The 20,294-nt window shown below is 36.7% G+C and overlaps 2 protein-coding genes across 4 annotated transcripts in view; both read left to right on the forward strand.

Annotated features, from left to right (window-relative positions):
- Positions 1-48: 48 nt before the first annotated feature.
- LOC110053711 (QRFP-like peptide receptor) lies at positions 49-8,945 on the forward strand. Of its 2 annotated transcripts, XM_020759979.2 has the most exons (3): positions 49-1,948; positions 2,876-3,030; positions 5,356-8,945. In XM_020759979.2, the coding sequence occupies exon 3, from the start codon at positions 5,502-5,504 to the stop codon at positions 6,978-6,980; it is 1,479 nt and encodes a 492-aa protein (XP_020615638.2). In that variant the 5' UTR covers positions 49-1,948; positions 2,876-3,030; positions 5,356-5,501; the 3' UTR covers positions 6,981-8,945. The 2 variants fall into 2 exon arrangements, with proteins under 2 accessions (XP_020615638.2, XP_020615646.2); XM_020759987.2 differs by lacking the exons at positions 49-1,948; positions 2,876-3,030 and adding an exon at positions 3,068-3,530.
- A 1,776-nt stretch (positions 8,946-10,721) lies between these two features.
- LOC110053726 (integrin beta-2-like) overlaps positions 10,722-20,294 on the forward strand; it is a 28,814-nt gene continuing 19,241 nt past the window's right edge. Inside the window, exons 1-9 of one of the 2 annotated variants that reach the window (XM_020759996.2) lie at positions 10,722-10,849; positions 11,289-11,364; positions 12,157-12,233; positions 14,208-14,309; positions 15,359-15,422; positions 16,594-16,725; positions 17,470-17,557; positions 17,800-17,905; positions 18,636-18,725. In XM_020759996.2, coding sequence (XP_020615655.1) covers positions 11,298-11,364; positions 12,157-12,233; positions 14,208-14,309; positions 15,359-15,422; positions 16,594-16,725; positions 17,470-17,557; positions 17,800-17,905; positions 18,636-18,725 — 726 coding nt within the window. In that variant the 5' untranslated portion in view covers positions 10,722-10,849; positions 11,289-11,297. Of the gene's footprint in view, positions 10,850-10,930; positions 11,042-11,288; positions 11,365-12,156; positions 12,234-14,207; positions 14,310-15,358; positions 15,423-16,593; positions 16,726-17,469; positions 17,558-17,799; positions 17,906-18,635; positions 18,726-20,294 lie in introns of those variants that run through there. The other variant, XM_020760004.2, reaches the window with a different exon arrangement.

A 20,294-nucleotide genomic window follows, 5' to 3' on the forward strand; every position in this document is an offset into this window, starting at 1 on the left:
CATTGTGTCGGTTACAGAGCTGTTGTTGTTGGGTACCTACCTGATCGCGCTCCAATAACCTTAAAAAAACAGTAGCCACAGCGTCCTCCACACTAACTAACTGAGTTAGCCGGGTGACAGCGCAAAAAGCGGCCTTCTCACTTTTATCTCTCGTCGTTTTCGCACTGCAACTCACCAAAAACCTAGAAGACGTTACAGTAGCCACAGCTTTCAGTGAAAAACAGGGCTGCTTTATCTTTCTTTCTCTCTTTCTCTCTCCCTTTCTGTCTTTCTTCTTTTTTAAGTTTTCAATTTCCCGTAATCGCCGTAGCAATAGACTGTTTTCGATATATTAAAATTCAGCTTGGCAGTGAGGCTTAGAGGACACAAACAAAGAGAATTGAATGACATGTTTATTCATTTCTTTTGTTTGTGTCCTCAAGGCCTCACTATCAAGCTGAATTTTGATGTGTCAAAAGTGACCTATTCCGTAACAGAGAAGTACATAATCACTGTCCAACACCTGAGCTGAACCCAGTAAAATAAATAAACTTGTTCCAGTGTCATGACTCTCCACCAGTACTATCCGAGCTGGTAGTTAACAACTATGAACGATGCACTCGTAAATTTCTCAAATGACCTTTTTTTTTTTCAGGCTTTAATTTCACAACCGCTTAAGTTGTGGATTTATCTGCGATGATCAATCATGTCTTCAAAACTTTCTCTACAGTTCAAGTATATGATATTTGATATTTGATATATTCATTTGTATTCTCCACCATCTACGGGTATGTTACGAACTCACAACGTGGTTAGCTCGCGGTTGGCTTGATAGCTAAGTTGGTAGTGCACTGTACCGGTATCGCACAGGTCATGGCTTCACAGGTCATGGCTTCACGCCTGAATTTTTGATTCGTTTTCAAATTTCTCCGGCGCAGTGTGGACGGGGCCTTAGTCATAATACTCTTTCAAGTTTTTTTTCTTCAGCAAACAATTATGCTTACGTTTTCGATTAGCATAAAAAGCAGCATTCACTATGACCTAATACCAGATTTACCAGATCTTATAAGTTTAAAGATGAATAGCTGTTAATTATAATCTCGCAATTGAAGTTGTAATTACCACTCAATAAGTGATAACATTGTGTTCCCTGGTGACAGGAGGTAACATATGAGTCTTGAGCATATTTTCCCAAGGTAAAGGTTGAACGTTGCTTGCGATCAGTTGGGCATATATTGTCAAGATATATACTCTGGATTATTATTAACTGATAAGTAAGGCTGATTGGATCCTAATCGGATGTGATTATGATTTGACTGTAATAAAAGCACTTCTTTCACTTATTTTAGCTCTCAGTTCGATCAATTGGTTGCTAGTCAAATTGCTCATATAATCTGTTTAAGAGGCCTTTTCTAATAGTAGAAGTAAAACAAATTAAATGCCTTAAAACAGTCGAGTCGCATCCTGATCAAAAACAGAGCGGCCTGCCAAAAAAGATATGGAAGAGACTCTGAAGAGATTGAGTTCGTGCGGTTGAAGGTGTCTGTTTATGTAAAACACTGACTGTGATGATTTCCAACCCTGTCAATTGTCGTACATTGTGATTTGCATATCAAAAGACTTCTTACTTAATTTCTGGATGTGATGATTAGCAAATATGAAGATCTACTAATGGAACTTTGTTACGTCATGTTCAGTAAGATGAACTAGCAGTAGCAGATAAATATGTGGCTCGATGTCAAAGGAAGTATTGTAGTTATGTCATGCACACAAGGGCTGTAAATGGATTTTTAATGGCTATTGTGTGTAACAGCTGTTAAGAATTCAATTAGATGTAAAGCCGACTTGGTGGACGCGGTAGTCACTTTTGAGAACCTAGCTGTCGGATAACCCGAGAAGAACAAACTGTCAAATAAATGACCCTGTGTCCCGTTTGGAGAATCAGGAGAGGCAGACCGAAAAAGCCGAGGTATACTGCTTTGTTATCTTTTGATTTTTGACTTGGGATGAAACATTTGCTGGATGAAGTGGTTCGCGAACCTTCCAATTGAACTTATCACCAAGAAGAAAACATTCAAAACAACAACATGAAAACATGTTTTGTTAAATGCGCAAGACCTCGTCTGTTGACATTACTTCCATGCTGTGTGAATCCAGCGAGCATCACTTTGCGTCAGAACTAAGTCAAATGATTACTAAGTTGCATCATTGCTGGAACATGGTTATGTCGACACAAGCGATTATTATGTTTTACTTTAGTATAGTTCTGTTCGTCGATGTAAGGTTCTACCCAGAGATTCTCCCATTTCTCTTCTCTTATGCTCTCTTGAGGCTTCAACCGTGGCGGCCGCAAAGACTCGAATACCCAGGTTTATAATTACCAGCGGGCGGTTAACTAAATTCTCCTGTTCAAATAGTACATTATTGTTTAGCACAGTACTTCAAGAGTTACATTAATCATGATCGAAATCTGTATATGGTTGACTCGAAACCGAACGTCGGCAGATCAAATCTCGCGCGAACTAGCTTGTTTCACCCTCGGTAACTCGAACCCTCGATTATTCGACCTCTTGCTGACTGTCCAAACTCAAGGTGATCGATAAATTTTAATTCGTTCAGTGGTTAAAGTGTAATTAGTCAAAGCTCTCCAGAATCATGGACAGAAATAGACTGGATAATATGCATGCCGTTTCTGAAAAGAATAGTCATTTATTGTAACTTTTAACTTGTTCTAGTTTGTTTTATTCCCTTTGGATCTGCCGTTATGATTTGCCATGTAACCAAACCTAGTTAAAACGCACTCTGTTTTATTCTCAAATTTCCGGTCATATGTCGCCATTTCCGAATAACTCGAATTCCTAATAACTCAGTTGAACCTTTCTTGACTTCCTTTTAGGCTCGAATTTTCGGGAGTCAGCAGCAATTCTTCAAGTAGCACATACTAGCAAACATGGAACGAGCTCCTTAACTTCTCGGACTTTTGAGTCGGAACATAACTGCTTTCGAAGGTCTTCAAAGTTTGAAAATCAGCAACATTGACAATATTATACGGTAAGAACGACTTAACAATATCTTGGGCTCAATACGTAATCTCTATTGCACAGAACTGCCAAATTATCTTAAAAATCAGATATTTATTTTATTTTATTTTATTTATGATCCCTGAAAGGTACATCTAACTTCTTTCCTTGCAATATTGTTGGATAGAAGTAATTATACAAGAGGATAAGTGGATATCTAAATATGCATGTAAACAACGCAAAATATCAGATATCCGAGCATTTCCTTACTAGCTATATATAAACCATAAATTGATATATCATGTCACGAACTAGTGATACATCTGCGAGGGCGTTATAGCCGTCCTTCACTTGGGCGTGGTGATGATGACGTCATATCTTTTAGCCTTGGCTGTAAAAATTAACCTTCCCCCACTGAATATTTGATGCGGCGATGTATTATGGGAGGAAAGTATACAAGCACAATACGCCTTGTATCGCGCCGTTCATAGTTCAAGCTCAATGTGTCCTGTGTTGCCGTTTACGCACAAGGTTTGTATGTATAAGTTCCTCTCTCTGTTTGAATATATTTTCGAACATCTTTACAAAGGAAGGGAAAAGCTCCTTAAAGCGAATTTTTAATCAAGAACCTAAACAAATTGATAATTGTTTATATCCGAAAGAAAGTAGAGTTTTTATCGTTTTAAACTGATCGACACTAATGTTAAACTTTTATTTAACTTTTGCTTACCTGTTTCTCATTTTGTAATTCATACTGACGCGATTCTGCTATCTAACTTACTATACAAAATCGAAAATGAACGTTAAATATCACTTCCCGGTTTATTCAAGTCATTGCTGTTATCCCTATTCTTGTGTAATTTGTTATCCCGGTTTGGTCTCGATAAACTACGTACAGTTACGGGGCGAGGAACATTTTAGATTCACGACCTTAACTGTCCAGTGGCTCTCCTTGGCATAGAATTTGTTTTACAAGCCCTTCAAGTAGACAAAATTAAAAACCGAACATAACACGAAATAGTGAAAGCCAGTGTAATATTGCATTCCTGTCAAAAATGCCGTGTGTCAATAGAAAATTAGAAAAGGTCTCTAAATAAAATCTTTTACTTTGCCGCTTCAAATCTGTTATTTTGCTAGTCCGGATTTCATGTTTGTATTTGTGTAAAGATCAAAGATAGAGGTCCGGCAAAATTTATAAATTTTAGTTGTTTTAACATTTTATTGGGATTTTTAATACAGGAACTGGAATTGGAGACAAAAGAGCACAGGAAATTGTTTTTTGTTGACGTTTAGGATCTAACAACCTAACAAGAAATAATCATTTATCCTATTTCCCAGTGCACAATTCAAAGCCGGTATCTTTCATCCATTCTTTTGTTGAATTCTCAGAAATTAGGAATAATTTCTTAATCTAGCAGAATTGTATGTAACTTAGCCTTAAATGTCTTTATTTATCCTTAAGGGTTTTTGGCAATTTCGAGACTTAAAAAAAACTTTACTCTGCATTATATTTAGCATGATAGAGCTGACATCATGCTAGGTTTTACAACAGCAATTGAACAGAGCACGTTAAAGGCATTACCTGTTGAATTACTGATTCAAGCTATATCATAATTTCCAAATCCTGTTCGTTATTAATGAAATCTGTAATGTTGCTTGATCTTGACTACGTACAAAGAATGAAAGACAAACCCAACAATAAGTTAGGATGTTTTGACTGACTGTTCATATTCAAGAGGGAGAGTCAGTTCCGAACAAAGAAATGTAAAGTACGCCTACAAAATGCTTCGTGCTTATCATCTTTCTATCGCCATTTTTCAAGGCCATTAACAAAGAACGATTGTTTTCTTTTGGAGATAACTAGTTTAAACTACATGCAGGTGCTAGAAAGAGCCGATCTTATTTGCTGTAGGAGAATAAATAAACTCTTGAGATAATGTCGCCATTCTCTGTCAGTTGAACCAAAATAACAAAACTGAATATTCAGTTTTGCTGAAAATATTCTTATCAGATAAACTCATCTGGCATATTTGTAGTTTTAACACATATGGTATTTAATAAAAAACGTTCCTCTTTAAGTATTGATTTTATTTGCCGCTTATCCTTGAAAATCATAATGTTAAATTAGATGTCATATAATTACTTTTTCGCACAAGAAATTACAATTCAGGATCTTTTAGGTGTGAAGATTGCTTGTACAGTTAATGTGAATGGCGCCTGGTGGTCTGAAAAAACTGAGACGTAAGAATTATCACTTGTCAAAGAAAACTACGATGTCTTTATGACTCCGTTTCCTAATGATAATAACCTGAAGTCTGGGCTGAGTACATTTCATGTAGTTTTTTCCTTTTCACAGATAACTTGAGTTGAGCAGTCCCAGCAATTCTAAGCTGTTTTTACATTTTGGCGGTCTGAACACAAGTGGGAAGATCATTATTGGCGGTTCCAGTCGTCGCGGAAAAAAAGCGAAATACGAGGTAAATTTGACAAGGTTACTGCAACATGAATTGCTTGTTCAACAACACCGCTCTTGAGAACAATGTTACGAACAACTCCAGCGAATCCGTCCAATCAGGCAGCAGCAACAGTCCGGCTTTAACAGTGGTCATAGGATTGACTATCGCTAACATTCTGGCAATATTCTTCGGGACACTGGGGAACTCTCTGGTCATAATATCGATAATTATCAACCGGGGAATGCGTTCAACGACTAATTTTTTCATAGCATCGCTGGCTGGTGCGGATCTCATAGTCACGTCCACTTGTATGCCGTTGTTTTACGTGTACAATGTAGTCAAATGGCCAGTCTGGCCTTTTGGAAGCGCCGGTTGCAGGATTTTGTCCTTTTTGGTTCACATGTCAGTTATGGCGTCAGCACTGAGCTTGTTAGCCATATCTTATGATCGTTTCATCTCAGTATTTTTCCCAATGAAACGATTCATTACCCCGTCTCGCGCTAAAAAGATAGTTGCTTTTATTTGGTTTGTGTCGCCGTTTCTCCTTCTTCCTTCGCTGCTTCACCATGATACTATTTCGACGATTTACGACGGAAAGAAAGCAATTATGTGCGTAGAATCCTGGAGCACTGCAAAAGGATTGCATTCTTACCAAATGTACCGGGTATCATGTTACTTTCTCTTTCTTCTGCAAATATCAATTGTCTATTTTTTAATTGGGCACCGTTTGTACACACGTCAGCAACCTGGAGAACAAACATCTCAAAGCAGAGCGAAAGATTTGCTGAACAAACGCAAAATAATTAAAATGCTATTTCTTGTGGTAGCACTATTTACTTTGTGTTGGCTGCCGTACATTATCAACAAACTTTTGAACATTTTCCCTCCAAGGCCGGATTATGTTCCGCCAGATTTGTTTGTTTTTGTTGGAAATTTTCTGGGACTGTTGAACAGCGTCGCAAACCCTCTAGTTTATGCCGTTCTCAACAGAAATTTTAGAACGGCATTTAAAAACGCCTTGCGGTGTAACTGTAATTATGAAGTCGAAGAACGACGAAGAACTGTTAGTGTTGTTAGCAAGCAAACGCAACGGAGACAGTCAGAGAACCTTACTGCTGACCGCATCCACAGAGGTTCACTATCAGTTTCTGACAGCCAAGTGATCAGTCATAAAGGGTCGCGTGAGATGATTGGTGATGAGGTTAGAAATCTATCAAGCATTGATCAAGAAACAGCTGTCGAGATGTCACAATTTGAGAATTGCTCTCAGCAAAATCCCTGTGTTTCACGACGAAATCCAGAGAAACGCCGAGTGAGCTTCGGAGGCGATGTTTCCACTTTCGTAGAGGACAAGGATTCAAAAGTGCCTACCTTAGAAAATGGAAGCACAAATTTGTCTAGAGAGGTAATGAACGTTTCTAACGGAACTAAAAACAGGGGTGATCAGGATTCTAATTTGGGTTACTTGTCTCCTATTGACGAAAAAGGCTATGCTAACGCCAGCTTTGACCAAGAATACGACTAGATGTAACATTTGTACCCGTCATAAGATCACGGAAAATCATTGTCGAGGAACACAGAAGAAATACGAAACCTCCAATCGCCCCTTAGCGGTCGGAAATGCTGATACAGGAAATTTAGTGCTGTACGATAAAGGCAATTGACCGTCTATGTATCGGGCCTATAGGATTCCTATGGGCTGATGGTCACGGCCTTTGCCGGGAAATCACTAAAATAATAAATTTCTGGCTAGAGAAGATAAAGATTTTCAGTTTACCTTCAATCTCAGACAAAAAAACTTGGGACACGAAGCAAGTTCTCCCCTCCCCCACTTACAATGTTAATAATCAGGTGATTTTTCCCTTTTTGTCGAAGAAAAACAAAAGCGACATTTTCCAACATTGATTGAGGGATGGGGCATACGTTATCCAGCTCAAGTGTCTCAGCTACTTTTGTCCGAGATTGTTGATCTTGTCTTGTTCTCTGACCAATATATTTGTTTAGGACATAATAAAAATTTTCGCTGGCAACTCTCTGCCCCTGGGCCCTTGACAGAAACACTCTGGTATACGTTATCGCATCACGTGATCAATTCAACCCAATCAGAACTTGTCGTTCTATAGTAACTATTCCGAGTCTTTCAAGTTTCAAATGTTTTGTAAAAAAAGCATGGTAACACTACACGCTAAAGAGATTAAGAGATTTATTATAATCGAAATATACAGGTGACTTTATTTCTCCCGCGGTGTGTAAAAGAATTAGAAAACACTGTCTCTGTGTTTTTATCGAGTTTAGTGTAAATGGTCTGCTAGCGCCGGATCTATCACGAATACAGTTCTCTTATTGGCTACGCTACTCATTAGCTATTCTGTTGTAGGTAGTGAGTTTCTTTGTTCAGTACAGGAAAAATTGTAGTTGCTTCGTTGTGTTTTCGGAGTGTCCGTGAAGAGGATTTAAATAAAGTTTTCAACGATTACTAGATTTTAACTAAAACAATTAAATCATTTGCTCTCGATTTCTATTCATGATAATTGACGAGGGCGTCAGAGAAATCTTGAGCTCATATTAATCTAATTGTTGAACAGGAAAATTCGTGAAAGTCTGGGAAACTCGAAAAATCCGTGGAGAGACTCACTCAGTGCTCGTTTTTACAGCATTCCTCGTTCTCCCAAATTTCCTCTCGTGTTTCTATAATTCGAGAGAAATACGGAAAGTAGTTTCTAGTGCCACCATTTGAGTTTAACCTGGTCTGAACTTGATGAATGATTAACCTCACCAAAAAAAGTCGTCTCTAAATTGCCAATTGAAAATCACTTTGTCATTAGTGCTGAATGTTTTATTTTAGTATTTCGCTGGTAACTGTTTACCTGTTAGCTTGTAGCCTGCGAACAGGCTCCCGGCGAGGACGGAAAAAAATTTCGGCGAGCGCGAAACAGAAGAATTCGGAGAGCAAAGCGATCGGGGCGGGGATGCTTCGCTTCGTTCGGGCTCACCGGGAGCCTGTTCGCAGGCTAGTTAGCTTGTTATAATGCGAAAATGACAACAAAAATCCTTATCGAAACAAGAAAGGCTTATAGAATAAGGATTTACTTATTATGCATGTAATATGCAGATGATCTCAGTTGAGCGTAGTGGTTAAAGTTAGCAATTGTGACTGGTTCAAGCCAATTTGTGCCAATGGCATAAAATGTAAATAGTATGTTAATGCACCTTTGCTGGTCGGAAAGACTAACTCACGGGCGTTTAGCATTTAGAGTTAGGCAACGCTTTAGTATTTTAGGGTTAGTTTAGTATCTTAGGGTTAGCTTTCTGGGTATCTTAGGATTAGCTTAGGGTTACGTAGAGAATTAGGTTAGGGTCGGGTTAGTTTTCGGGTTAGGGTTAGTAATTAAATATCGCAGCAAGGGTCACCCTTGCTCGTCGCTCGTGATGTAGTTCGTTCCTTCAGTGGTGCGTGTGAATAAATGACGAGCGTTCTTGCTGTGGCTCATCTCTGAGAGGCAATGTGTTTCATTGAGATATGCAAAAGAGAAAATGATGAACTAAAAAAAGCTAAGTGGAACATCGTCATACTTTATGGATTGCCTCGTGAAGGAAGAAAGATAGAGTTAATCAGATATAAGGCACGAAGAATCATGATACATGATTAAAAAGACTCTTGAAGTTAGAGAAACAGTCACACAAAAATGCTGCCCAAAATCTTGAACATAAATCTGTGCCAATCGTATGACGGTCAGGGTTACCGCTTAAAATTTATTTCCAGGATGATTTAATTCCACGAATACGGAATCTTGGATAAGAAGGGCGTGTTTGGACCCATCTAAAACTTTGGAATGTAAATGTAGCTTGCTCTCACAATGGTCCATAATCTTCAACTGAGTGCTTGCTGCATAATACCCCGACAGCTTAAAATGCGTCTTCGTTTTCATTTTTTCTTTTTTCCAGAAAAGCTGAAATAAAAATAAACAAAACAAAAACAAAAAACAGCCAAAAGGCAAAGTCCCCCATAAAAGACAAAAAACACTGGATGGGTGGGTTACCTAAGCAGAGTAGAAGTCATTGCTCAAGCCCAGTAATAATTGCAGGTCAACAGAGAACCTGACGGTTTGGTCTCGCATTTTGTAGAGAACATACGTAAACACGATGTTGTTCCCTTATCTATTTCATCACCTGTTGATGGATCAAACAAAAAGTAATTGTAACTGTTTTAAACCTATGAATAAAATTGTAAGTATTTTAAAGCCATCTGAGACGATCAGTTTCGTAAACATCGTCTAACTTTTTTGTTTGTGCGACACTCGTATTGCGAGTGCAATGGAACGAGACCGTCCGGACTCGTCGCGATCCATTCGACACCAAGAAATTTTCGAACCTCAGCCCGGAAATTTTGGCTGAATGGATCGCCCTCTTGGTCTCACTATTTTCGAAGAGGGGGGTTGGGTTGGGCTCGCTACTACAGGGGCTCGCTACTTTCGGGATTTATAAGAGGTCACAATTTTTTTGACGATACTTTCGGGGTTGCTACTTTCAGGATTTATAAGAGGCCACAATTTTTTTGACGTTACTTTCGGGGGGTCGCTACTTTCGGGACTTATAAGAGGCCACAATTTCGCGGGGTCGTTACTTTCGGAAGTTTACGGTAATTACTGACTAAATACTGAGTGGACAATTTTCTTGATGAGCCTGGGGGGTAGGGTGGGGTATTTGCCCTCCTTTTTGTTCTCACTTCACACTATTTGTTCCACTTAGACCACTTATTTAACCTGTCCCCGGGGTGGAGGCGGTATGGGCACTACTTCGACACTGCTGGAATGGCTGATGCATTAGCGTCGGCGGGCAAATGAGACACCCAGTTATTGATCAACTTCATGATGATAAAGATAAATTAGCCGCCTTAACGAGTTAGTGAAGCTGACGCTTTGAGCGTTTGCCCGTCGTCAAAGTCAGAAAGAAGTGTGACCTGAAGGGCTAACACTCCAAAAGCCCAGCTTCACTAATAACTAAACTTCAAAAAATTCCCCAGACCCTGCAACAATCGGCTTCATATGTGGGCAGTGAAGTTTTTGCGACCACCAATGTAAAGTCAATTCTGGTGAGGTATTTATAGAATATACGTGACCGATTTTACGCCTGTGTCGATTCTTTTTCTACCGGATCTACGTCATTATAAATATCCAGGGGAAGTGGAAGAAGTAGAAGAAGTCAGTGTTACCGCCCAATCAATCCTGCTAAATATGGCAACAATACCCATATTTGGAGTGAAGGAATTCAATCATTTCCTTGGTGGAAGATCCGCTCGATACATAACTTTCGAGTTGAAGTGTATTGGTTTTCAGATTTCGTCGAATTAGTGGAAGGCTTCGCTCGTGATTTTGGTGGCAATATAAAATTAGGGTAAAGTTTCATAATATATGTCGTTGCTCGTAGATGCCAAACGATGAAAAACGCTTTGGTCGTAGTAATGCAGAGTGTGTGATAATGAATTGTTCATTTGATCGAAAATCATGCAACTATGTATAGAGTAGCTCACAATAGCTATCACTTCAAACAGTGATTGATCAGATTGGAACAAACTTTATTTAAAAGGCTAGTGTATTGACAGTAAAGTTTTCCAGTAATTAACTGTAGTTATCAATCTTAATTTAGCTTGTCTATAACTTATTTTTAAGCATATATTGTATTCTTGAGCTTCATAAGCTTAAATTTAACTTATAGTGAATTAACAATCATTACACTTTCTGGACAGTTTATCTGTTTCATGTTGATCTTGTTGCTATGTTTTGTCCATTTTTTTGTGTCTTGAGTTTCTTTGTTTTTTGTTTTTTTTTGGCAGGAGTTGATAATGAAGCAGAGACTCATTCTTTATTTGGTTCTTGTTTTAACCTTCATTTCTAACATTTACAGTCAAGGTAAGTTATTAGGAAATGTCATTTTGCACCTTTTTGTGAAATAATTAATTGTTAACTATAAAAATGTGAATAATATTTTTTAATACTTTATTTACAACCACATAAGCACTTACATATTATTTTCTTTCACAAAGGAATTAGACATAAAAATGATGGAGACAAAAAAAAAATGCTTGTCATAACAAAAGCTACATATAATTAATAAAGGTGAAACCAGAAATACATTTAACATGTTACTGAAGAGAGCAAGTTACATTGCTTACATATGGTAAGGATGTGGATAATGTTAGCGTGATTTGAAAAAGTTGCGCCAAAATCATGCATGGTGAAGCTAGAAACATCAAGAGACTAACACTGCTCTCTATAATTTATGAACGTGAAAAGAAAAGCCTTCCAGAACTTTGTTCTGTGTTTGAAGGTAAATGTAAAGTATAATTACATATTTTAATAAATATATATATGCTGGGGAGAGGGGCATTTGCATGACCCAAAGATGGAGTACCTAAAATATTAACATTCAATACAAAATAAAATGGAAAACTAGTAAGGTAGAAAAACGTGTTTAGAAATGTCATTTTGTGAAAAATGACAAAAGTTTCAGGCATAGCCCTTCAGTGTAGGAAGTGTTAAATAATGGAATGTTAGAAAGAAATGGAAGCTAAGGATGGGGAAACCAGATGCGCCCATGCCACTTATATGAAATGGAAAACTTAATTTAGGTTGCATCCTTTGGTTGCATAGTGTGAGCCTAAAATTGAAATTGGCGTTGATACAGTGTGTTTGTATTTGTAGGTGCAGGAAGCTGTAGAAGCTCAACAAATTGCCATGAGTGTATAGGAAAGGCTCAATGTGCCTGGTGCTCAAAGGAGGTAATTGTTCACAACATGATTTTCAGGATTTACTATCAACAGCACTATTTTTCATGTACTATAAAGTACACTGGGTCATTTTCATTGAAAAATTGTAATTTCTATTTTTTCAAAGAATGAGTAAACAATAGAAGTTGAATTTAACTTTCTGACTCCTTACATAATGATATGATGATAATAGGACGGGAAATAATGGCCCCATGGTTGCTGGTCAAGATATGTTTTGACAGCATTCAAAGCTCAGTCAAACTTCTCTTGATTGCTTTAGCATGGTTCCTGAGGTGACGTCACTAGTAGCCTGACCCAGATCCACTTGGAGTGGTTGTGAATAGAAATTACAACTTTAAACGCCTTTAGAAACTTGGGGATTTTATCAATCGCTGAAGTTATTGGGAAAAGTAGTAGATTTTATTAAAGGAAAAAAAAATTGGGGGGTTAGTGGCACTTCTCTCTAAAATTCTGTAAACCTTAATTCTCAGTCTGAACCACTCTATTGTTAAGAGACAAGGCTTTTGATAACTTAAGGAAAAAAAAGTCTGTGGGATTTTCAGAGGCAAATTTACGAAAAAAACACCAACTTCTTATAAATGTTGCCTTTCTAAAACTGGTGATTTTGCAGAAAATTTGAGCAACTTGTTTGCACTATTATTGCACTTGCCAAGAAAGGAATATTGTAGTAGCTCTTTTAACAACAATGTGTGCAAGAAATGTACCAATGACAAAGCTTTTTACATCGTGGCCACTCCCCAGGTTTCTGCCCAGGTTTACTTGTTGCAGTGGCAAAGTTTTGAGATAAATTTGCAAGTTTACAGCAAGTAAACAGTTCCAATAGCCAAGACAAGTTTCAAATATTTTATACCGACATGTATTTGATAAGATTTACTGCGAATTTCATGGTACTTTGTATGTTTTTATGAATTTTGCGGGATTTCGCGGATTTACTTGGAATTTGCAGCTCTTCCACTGCACGGAATATCAGAAGCCTGAAGAGAGGAGTCTCACAAATTGTACTTTGAAGCATGAGGGTTTTTTCACTCATGCTAGATGGGCCACATTGGCTTGACAATATCCTACTGGGGCTAGTTGTTAAAGGGGTGAAGAACTCTATCTGCCAGATAAATTGCTATCCAGTGGATATGTGTTGACAAAGAAAATAAACTGCACTTTAAAAATCCTTTGATCCACTGGGGTCTGCAATGGAGCAAGTAAGTGGATTTTGTGCTCTACCAGTACTTGGGAGGTTAATATGCTAAATACAAGTTACCTACAAATAATTTTCTCTGACTACTTGATCAGTGAGTGATGTCCTTGAAGGTACTCGCTGGAGAACCATAACATGGTTTGCCACGTTTTCTGCTTGGTTTAAATGAAATTTGTTATCCAGAATTCTGTTTGCTTTTGTTTGTTCCCCTTTTCTCTGTCGTAACCTAAAACAGTTGCAAAAATCCAAATGAAACCGCTTTAAAAAGTGTCAGGTTACTACTAGTATGCTGTCATGAAGTCAAGTGTCAATACTACTGAAGATGATTTCTGCAGAACATTCGAGCATTAATGGCAAAAATTAAGTTTACAAAGAAACCTCATGGCATGGTAATATTTTGAATAAAGGTAGGAAGATCTTATTGAGACCTTAGCTCCCAAGCTGACCCCTCAAGAGAAAATTGAACTGGAAGTTATCCATATTCCTATTAAAACGGATGTTTCGCGCTAGTTGAAAACACAATAACACATGCTTTAAGCATTCTTACAAGGTTTGACATTAAATTTCTTGAGAATGCTTGGGGATTTAATTGCGGGGTCACCCGGAGAAATGAATTAATGTGAGATGTTTTAAGTAGTATCCAAAAAGTTACTGTGCTATAAGTAGATTTTTAGAAAATAATTTTTGCACTTATTGCTTGAACTTTGAGCAGAATCCATCCTAATATCTAATTAATAGTATACAACACATAGCTTGTTTTTCCTTATTTTTAGAATTTTGCATCATCCCGATGTGACTCACAAGAAAATTTGCGGAACTTAGGTTGTCCTCCTAACAATGTCTCTAACCCAATTAGCAAGTCTACAAATGAAGAGGTGAGTGTTTTTGGTGTTTTTTTCTTTTTTCTACAGATCTTTACTACAAACATATCAGAGTGGAAATATTAAATACAGAGCTTTGAAGTATGTTCGTCAATATGAATTCTAGAGATTAGCTCACTTATTTTGGTGCTACATTATAATTACAAAGAGAAGTGATTTTTTAAAACATTTATAGTAAGTGTAATAAACTGCAATTTAACATATTTCTTTACTTAGGTAACAACATACATGTTTTAAGAAATTTCAGAAATAAGAAAAGAAGAAGTTGTCATTCTAACATCATTATCAAGGCAAAATGAGAATTGACAAAAAACTGTATTTACCTAATACTAAGTAAAACAAAAGTTAATCAGAGGAATAAAAGTGGTAAGAATGTTCTTTTCCACCAATGGAGTCAGCCAGTGTGTTTGAACTAGGATTGTGTTCCTTTATGAATAGCATCTTGTTATGTATATGATTCAATCAAAGTTTCTTCAACAATGGCGCTTCCAGAATATGCAAAACTTGCTTTCTTTGAGGAGAGATGTTTGTTAATGTTTGTTGGCATTTGCAGGCATTTGTAGGTGTTTTAAATGTTTTATAGCACTTTGTTGGCATCAGTAGTTAGCATTAAAGGTGTCTTTCGGCAGTTTTTGGCTTCCAGGCATGTCTCAGTATGTATTCCTATGGTCAGTGCCCTTCAGGATACATTCCTCCTCTGAACAGTCAGCATTTTCGGTTGCTGGTTTCCCAGTCTTAGCAACAGTCAACAGTCTTCTCTCAGGTTACTGCGGAGAAAGATGTACTTTAAAGACATGAAATTCTCAACAGGAGTAGTAATTAATTGTTCAATGTTCTAGAAATATTTAATGCTGATACTGAAGCTGGCTGGAGCACAATATGTGTTTTAATCATTTACCAGAAAAAAAGCTCTGTTTGAAAGAAGCAAGTGAAATTCAGGGTTATTTCTTTTTGTACATATACACATACAGTAATTATATAATTATATAAATTGGTTTTATTTTTTATTAATCATTTAATTGTAAATTAATTATTAAATACAGAATAAAGATGTTGGAGCCACCGTGCAGGTACAGCCTCAGAGAATCAGGTTGGATCTTAGATCAGGTACATCAGTAAGCTCTTGTCTGATTCCACCATTAACCACAATTTGTCATGTTACAGTTAACACCTCAGACTTAATAATTTGCACATTAGATTATCACGCAGTCTTAATAAGTGTATGTGGAATAAGTACAATGCTTTTATTCAGACTACCACATCACCAAACAGAGTGGTGCAATTTGCAATCTTTGAAAAAAAAATTATGAAGCATATTTAGCTGATTTCATAATCATCTGATTACTTAGTATACATGATCAGATATCAATAACTTGAAAACAATTTACAGATATTTAACTTGGTTAAAATGTATTATTATGTGGCTTGAGTTTGTAGCTGATATAATGCATGCTCTGATTAGCTAATTGTAGGGCGTCATTCTCCTTTAATGCCCACGGGCTAATTATGGGTCTGCAAAAACAAAGCCAAAAGCCATATAATAAACAACTTAATAACTCCAATGTTCAGGAAAATCTTAAACCTCGGCCTTGCTGTATTGACCTTGGTATTGCTCGGTCAATACAGCAAGGTCTCAGTTTGAGATTTTCCTGTAAAGACCTCACTCTCAGTTAATAAGTAGTTAATAATGACCAATCTTCCTGACAGTGTTTTTTGAAATCTTCAAAACTAAAAACGCAACATTAATTTTTGTTGCTGTTCTACAACCATCAGGCAATCTTTGCTAATAATGTTTTGAAGTCTTACGCTTGTTTTTAATTAATAGCTATTGGTTGGGAGTATTTCACTCGTTTTGAGTTATAACTGATTATTCATAATCAATTATTTTGGAAAGTTGTAAGTGAGCTGTCATGATGATCATTATTACATTCAAGTGTGGCACATAATTTCTTAATTTTTTTTACACTGCTTCGCTTAAAAATACTGAACATGTACTTCGCCAATCAGCAAAATGGTAGGTAATCTTTATTTTTCCCCAGTATCAATTCATATTAACATGCTCTTCCATCGAGCCATGTTAACTTAACTTATTAAATGATCTAAAGTTAAAAAATTAATTATCTGTACAGAATTATATTGAAAACTGTTACAAACTATTAAAAGAGCTAGAAAATGTCTCAAAAATCTCAGAATAGTCACTGTGATAAAACTAAACAAGCTGAATAGTAACATGAATTAGTAAACTGATATGAAGTTGACTCTACTGATTGCATTACAGGAGAGACCACAACAGTGAAACTTACAGTGAGGCCTGCAGAAAACTACCCTGTAGATTTGTACTACCTTATGGACATGTCATATTCTATGAAAAATGACCTGGAAAAATTAACAACCTTGGCTTCAAAAATAGGTATTTCATTGTGTAAATTACAATAATTATAATAAAACAATAATAAAATATTTTGGAACTAATCTTAATAAACACAAACACAGCATCAGGAGCAGGCATACAGTATTGTTTATTTTTGCCCGCTTTTGGATGAATAACTGGCAATCTTTGGTCTTTTGCTGTTTGCATAGTTCAGAATCTATTGCAGCTGAACATTTATTCACCTTAGTATTAAAGCTACTCATTGTCAAAGGAACATGATGTGAGAGGTGATAGTTTTTAGTTAGTCCAAAACATTTTGTTCATTTGCACCAGCTTGCAGTTTGTGAAGCATGTTCTGGACAGTGTGGTCTTTGATGAAGCCAGTTTTGGTTAAATTCGTCTCTTTCTTTGTTGCTCATTACTTTGTAGAACCTTACAAAATTTCTGTAGTTTCTCTAAAAAAATAAATGGTGGAAAAGTCAGAATTCAAGAACTTTGCCACACTTGACTGGAAAATAACTAAAAATTTGATTACGTACATGTAAACATCTTGCATGACAAAGCAGGGCACATGTATGCAACATGCTGACATAGTTCACGCATGCACAATAGGAAATCTGCAAACATCTCATCTCTCACAGAACAAAAAAGGGGGGAATCTCTGTCTCACAGGGCAACAAGGCTAAGATTTACTTAAAATCACCATGGTCAGTTATTAACCTCCAACCCTTCTTGGATTATTGACTTACATTGTAACAATGTGACTCTTTTAACCTTTCTCAGCTGCAAGCATGAGGAACATAACAACAAATTTTAAACTTGGATTTGGTTCATTTGTGGACAAGACAGTCTCTCCATATGTCAGAACTGAGTATGTAAATTGATATCCTATTTACAATGTGTACATGAAATAACATTCCGCGTGCTGTTCATGCAGCTTAATACAGCCATGTAGCTAGATAGTTTATGGTGCTGGTGATGTGAAACAACAAGTTTAACTTGAAACTCCTCAGAAAGTTTTCCTTGTTGTGCCCTCAGTAAAACACAGTCAACTATTTAGTAATAAGTATTTGTCTTCAGCAATTTTGATTGTTGTGTCTGTTTGTTGTGTAGAACAAAGAAACCATGTTTAAGTACTGCAGATACAAGCACAGTTTGTGTACCTACATATGGCTTCAGGCACATTCTTCCTTTGGTGGCTAACCCAGTTGAATTTGAGGTTTGTATACTTAATTAGAATATTTCTCCCACATAAAAGTCCTTAAATTTTAAGATAGCTCGTGTAAAAGGCATAATCAGTTTTCTGTAATTAAGCCACAAAAACCAAAAAATCTTTACTCAAAGAGAGTACCACTTTTTGAATTTTTTTTGTGTGTGACCTCAATTTAGAGCCTGGCCAATAACTAAAATCAGTCAATCAGATTGCTCATGCATGACTATTGCCCATGTCAGGTATTTTCTAAGTACATCGGTCTCGGCACTGTATGTATTATCTTGTTCAATTTTCTTGAAGTTTTGTGTCTTACTTTTCTAAAAGAATTCTTTTACTCATAAAATAATTTTTCTCTTCCATTCAACTTTTTTCCATTTAAATAACATCAAAGGTGAACAAAATGCTACTTAAGGCAGCTAACCTATTTTTTGTGGCTTATAGTTTAATGTTGCTCCAGTCTGTGATCAAGTAATTTTTCCTTGACATTTTTTGCCATAAAGTAAAACCTTCTATTAACCAAGCTTGCTCGAAACTGTACTGAGAGAATATTAGAAAATTTAAAACATAATCAAATTCTGTTACAGTACTAAACATACAGAGGTAAGAGTTATGTTAGACAGGACAGCTCAACAAGCCTTTGGTGAAAGGTACATACATGTATGAACATGTAGTTTGTAACCTAAACATAGTCCTTATGCAAACTGATGACCTTCTCATTTTGTTTTCTTTGCTATAGGACAAAGTCAAGGAACAAGTTATATCTGGTAATCTAGACGAACCTGAAGGTGGATTTGATGCTTTAATGCAAGTGGCAGTTTGCGAAAAGGTTAGTTCCATGCAGCTGTTGTCGTGTTGACAAGGTTTCTACAGCAGCTTCACAGTTATCCATCTCATGTTCATGAACACACAATGTGATGTCAATGACATGGTGTATCTTAATATTATGGAGTAAACCTTAACCTGGCTGTTGAAATCTTGGAGAATTCAATTAACCTTAATTTTATTATGCGGTATCCAACTGGTGGTGAAACTTCTTATACACAGATTGCGAAAGCAATCCACGTTAGAAATTTGTTTATATTTTTTCTTCATGGTAGTCGCAAATTGTAACGCATGTTGTTATGGGCTACAGTTAATTATATTGTAGCCAATGGTAGCTCCTGTTGTTATTCATGCGGATTTAAGGTTGATTTTGTCGCAACATGGAAGGCTTCATGTTGTAAACTCCAAGACGGTTTCACAAGATAGACAAACCCTCAACTTGTCGCAAAATGTGAGCAAATTTTATGCGTGACAAGTTGTGAGTTTGATGAACGAACAGCAAAGCCAAAATTTGTTGCTCTAAGTAGACCCGCTCTCTACTATTCACAACAACAAAGTTCATCACGCAAGGTGAAAAACCAGAAACACCGGCCAGGTTTAGAGTTTTTGTATCAAACACATCATTGCCACCTTTAAGTGGCAATATACAAGATATGGGTTTTTGTTTCTCATATTTTGCCGCCTTCAGAACATAGTGCAACACATTCACTTTTTTTGTAGTGCATGTTAGGTGGCAGAACTGCATGTGTTCAAAGAAAATTTGAAGGTGTATTTTTAATAAAGAACCATCGAAATAACTGCTCTTGTTTAGTTATTATGAACCTGCTTTTCGTTGTTTTGAGCTTAATTTATTTTTGGTTTGCTTCGATTTGAAATATTTAAACCTGAACAAGCATTTCAAACACTTGAGGAAGGACTTATTGTTTACCCTGCAACCTACTTGATCTGACCAAATGTCTCAAATGTATGTTTTTCACGCTTCCAGATCAGACAACAGCATCTTAAGAAACTAGCATTCATTTTTAAGAACGAGCAAAGCCATACATAGCAAGCCGAATGAGAACTGTATGGCTCGTACAAAACTTGGAGTAACATTCGCAATAAACTGTTCAGAATAATAGAAAACACATGATATATTGATTCGAGAACATCCATGTGTTGTAATTTGATTCAGGCGACACATATGCAAATTGCGTTCTGAAAATTACTAACGTGTTGATTTCTTTTCATTCGTAGAAAGAGCGTGTTTGTTTGCTTGAGGTTATTTTATCTATTTCTGAATGAAAAGGTGTTCTTTTCCAGTATAAGTGCTGCATTAAAACGAGATTTTGAAGATGTTCATCCCAAGTATTTGCTGGCTTTACGTTAAATGTTTGGTTACAACTCTCTGAATATGTTTACATTACCTATTAACGAATTAAGGGAAATCTTGAATTTTGCTCATTATGTGACTCCTATCAAGCCAAGATCACACAGGTCATCAGGAGCTTTTTTTTATATGTGAGAAATTCCCTTGACTCTTGTATTTACTTTTTTTCCCCGATATATTTTAAGATCGTGTGGCTGCAAGTTT

The sequence above is a fragment of the Orbicella faveolata genome, unplaced genomic scaffold, assembly GCF_042242905.1.
Source record: "Orbicella faveolata isolate gen_17 unplaced genomic scaffold, um_ofav_v1 contig_13, whole genome shotgun sequence".
In the NCBI taxonomy this organism is placed as follows: domain Eukaryota; kingdom Metazoa; phylum Cnidaria; class Anthozoa; order Scleractinia; family Merulinidae; genus Orbicella; species Orbicella faveolata.

What these genes read in the sequence shown, in the direction of transcription:
- LOC110053711 (XM_020759979.2), top strand. Translation starts at nt 5,502, where the DNA reads ATGAATTGCTTGTTCAACAACACCGCTCTTGAGAACAATGTTACGAAC.